This window comes from Myotis davidii, unplaced genomic scaffold (genome assembly GCF_000327345.1).
Source record: "Myotis davidii unplaced genomic scaffold, ASM32734v1 scaffold386, whole genome shotgun sequence".
In the NCBI taxonomy this organism is placed as follows: domain Eukaryota; kingdom Metazoa; phylum Chordata; class Mammalia; order Chiroptera; family Vespertilionidae; genus Myotis; species Myotis davidii.
The window spans coordinates 226,456-228,237 of record NW_006296528.1 but is presented as its reverse complement, the minus strand read 5'-3'; the positions used below and the strand labels follow the sequence as shown (position 1 = coordinate 228,237).

At 42.6% G+C, this 1,782-nt stretch overlaps 1 protein-coding gene across 1 annotated transcript in view; it reads left to right on the top strand.

The window, feature by feature from the left end:
* LOC102753528 (cytochrome P450 2S1) overlaps positions 1 to 1,782 on the top strand; it is a 16,636-nt gene that overhangs the window by 4,609 nt on the left and 10,245 nt on the right. The window contains exons 6-7 of the mRNA XM_015569204.1: positions 3 to 69; positions 1,667 to 1,779. Of these exons, the coding sequence (XP_015424690.1) occupies positions 3 to 69; positions 1,667 to 1,779 (180 nt within the window). The remainder of the gene's footprint in view (positions 1 to 2; positions 70 to 1,666; positions 1,780 to 1,782) is intronic.

Genomic DNA, 1,782 nt, shown 5'->3' with positions numbered 1-1,782 from the left:
AGGTGGGGGAAGGTGGAGGTTTGGAGGCGCTCCTGAATGGGTATGGTGGCCTGGCTGCCTGCCACCCAGGTGTGTCTGTGCATGTGTGTGCATATCTCTTCTTTCTAATGCATTGTTCTCTCTGCCTCTCCCTACCCCTACTTCATGAGTATCCAAGTCTCTTGCATATCTCCCCTCTCCTCCCTCCAACCTCACCCCCATGCCCAGTGACCTGCCACTAGCAATGGCCACCATTGCTTCACCCCACTCCCCACCCCTGCCCCCCCTACTCACACAGGATACTTCCTGAGACTTAGTCATTTCCTTATGAAACCTTGCATTAGCCAATAATAATAATAAAGTGTGCTTTATTAATTATATAAAAACAATTTATTATTATGTGAGAAAATGAGAATTCAGGGGACTCCTGTGGAAATAACTAGTTTTGCATTGTACAAACTTTGGAATTATGGCAGCTATTCAGGGCCACATCCTTTTAATAAATGCAGCCACCTTGTTCATTGAGAGAGAATTTTTTTCTTATATATGTGGCCCCATTTCTTTTTTATTTTTTTAATTAAAAATGTAACTGTAGTAAAATACACATAACATGAAATTCACCATCTTAACCATTTTTGAGTGTACAGTTCAACAGTGTTAAGTGTGTTTATATTGTTGTGCAACCAGTCTCCAGCACTCTTTTCAACTTGCAAAGCTGAAGTGCTATACTCTCAACATCACCCCATTCCCCCGGCCCAGCTCCTGGCAAGCACCAATCTATTTTCTGTCTTCATTAATTTGCCTTCTCTAGGTGCCTCATATAAGTATTAGACCATACAGTATTAGACCTTTTTAAGTACTTTATTTCATTTAGCATAATGTCCTCAGGTTCCGCTATGTTGTAGCATATGTTGGGATTTCCTTTCTTTTTTTTTTTTTATTATACTTTTATTGATTTCAGAGAGGAAGGCAGAGGGGGATAGAGATTAGAAACATCAATAATGAGAGAGAATCATCGATTGGCTGCCTTTTGCACACCCCACACTGGGGATCAAGTCCACAACCCGGGCATGTGCCCTGACCAGGAATTGAACTGTGACCTCCTGGTTCATGGGTAGATGCTCAACCACTGAGCCACACTAGCTGGACAAGAACTATCCTTTCTTTTTAAGGCTGAACCATATTCCATTGTATGGATAGACCACATTTCATGTATCCATTCATCCATTGATAGGCACCTGGCTTACTTCCACCTTTTAGCTATTGTGGCTCACACCACTGTGAATATGAGTGTACAAATAATCTCTTCAAGACCCTGCTTTCAATTCTTTTGGAGATAAGTCCAGAAGTGGAAGTGCTGGATTGTCTCATTATTCTATCTGAATTTTTTTGAGAAACTGTGATACCATTTTCCAGAGCAGCTGCACCATTTTACATTCTCACCAATGGTGACATTGGTTCCAATTTCCCCACATCCCCACCAGCACTTGTCATTTTCTGTTTGCGTGTTTATGATGGCCATTCTCTTTCATTTTTAAAAACATTCCAACCAGACAGAATAATATCAAGAGCCCACATCCTGACTCTCCCAAACATTTATTTAAACTCCTTGACAAAGCTTGAACTTGCTGTGCTACCCGAAGCCCAGCTGGGCGGCCCCCGCTACCTGCAGGTTGTGTTCTCTGAGCCCCTCTGCCTGGTTTCTTCCAGGAGGAATGTGATTCAAACACAGAATTCACTGACAAGAACTTGTTGATGACTGTCATTTATCTGCTGTTCGCGGGGACGGTGACCGTCAGCGCC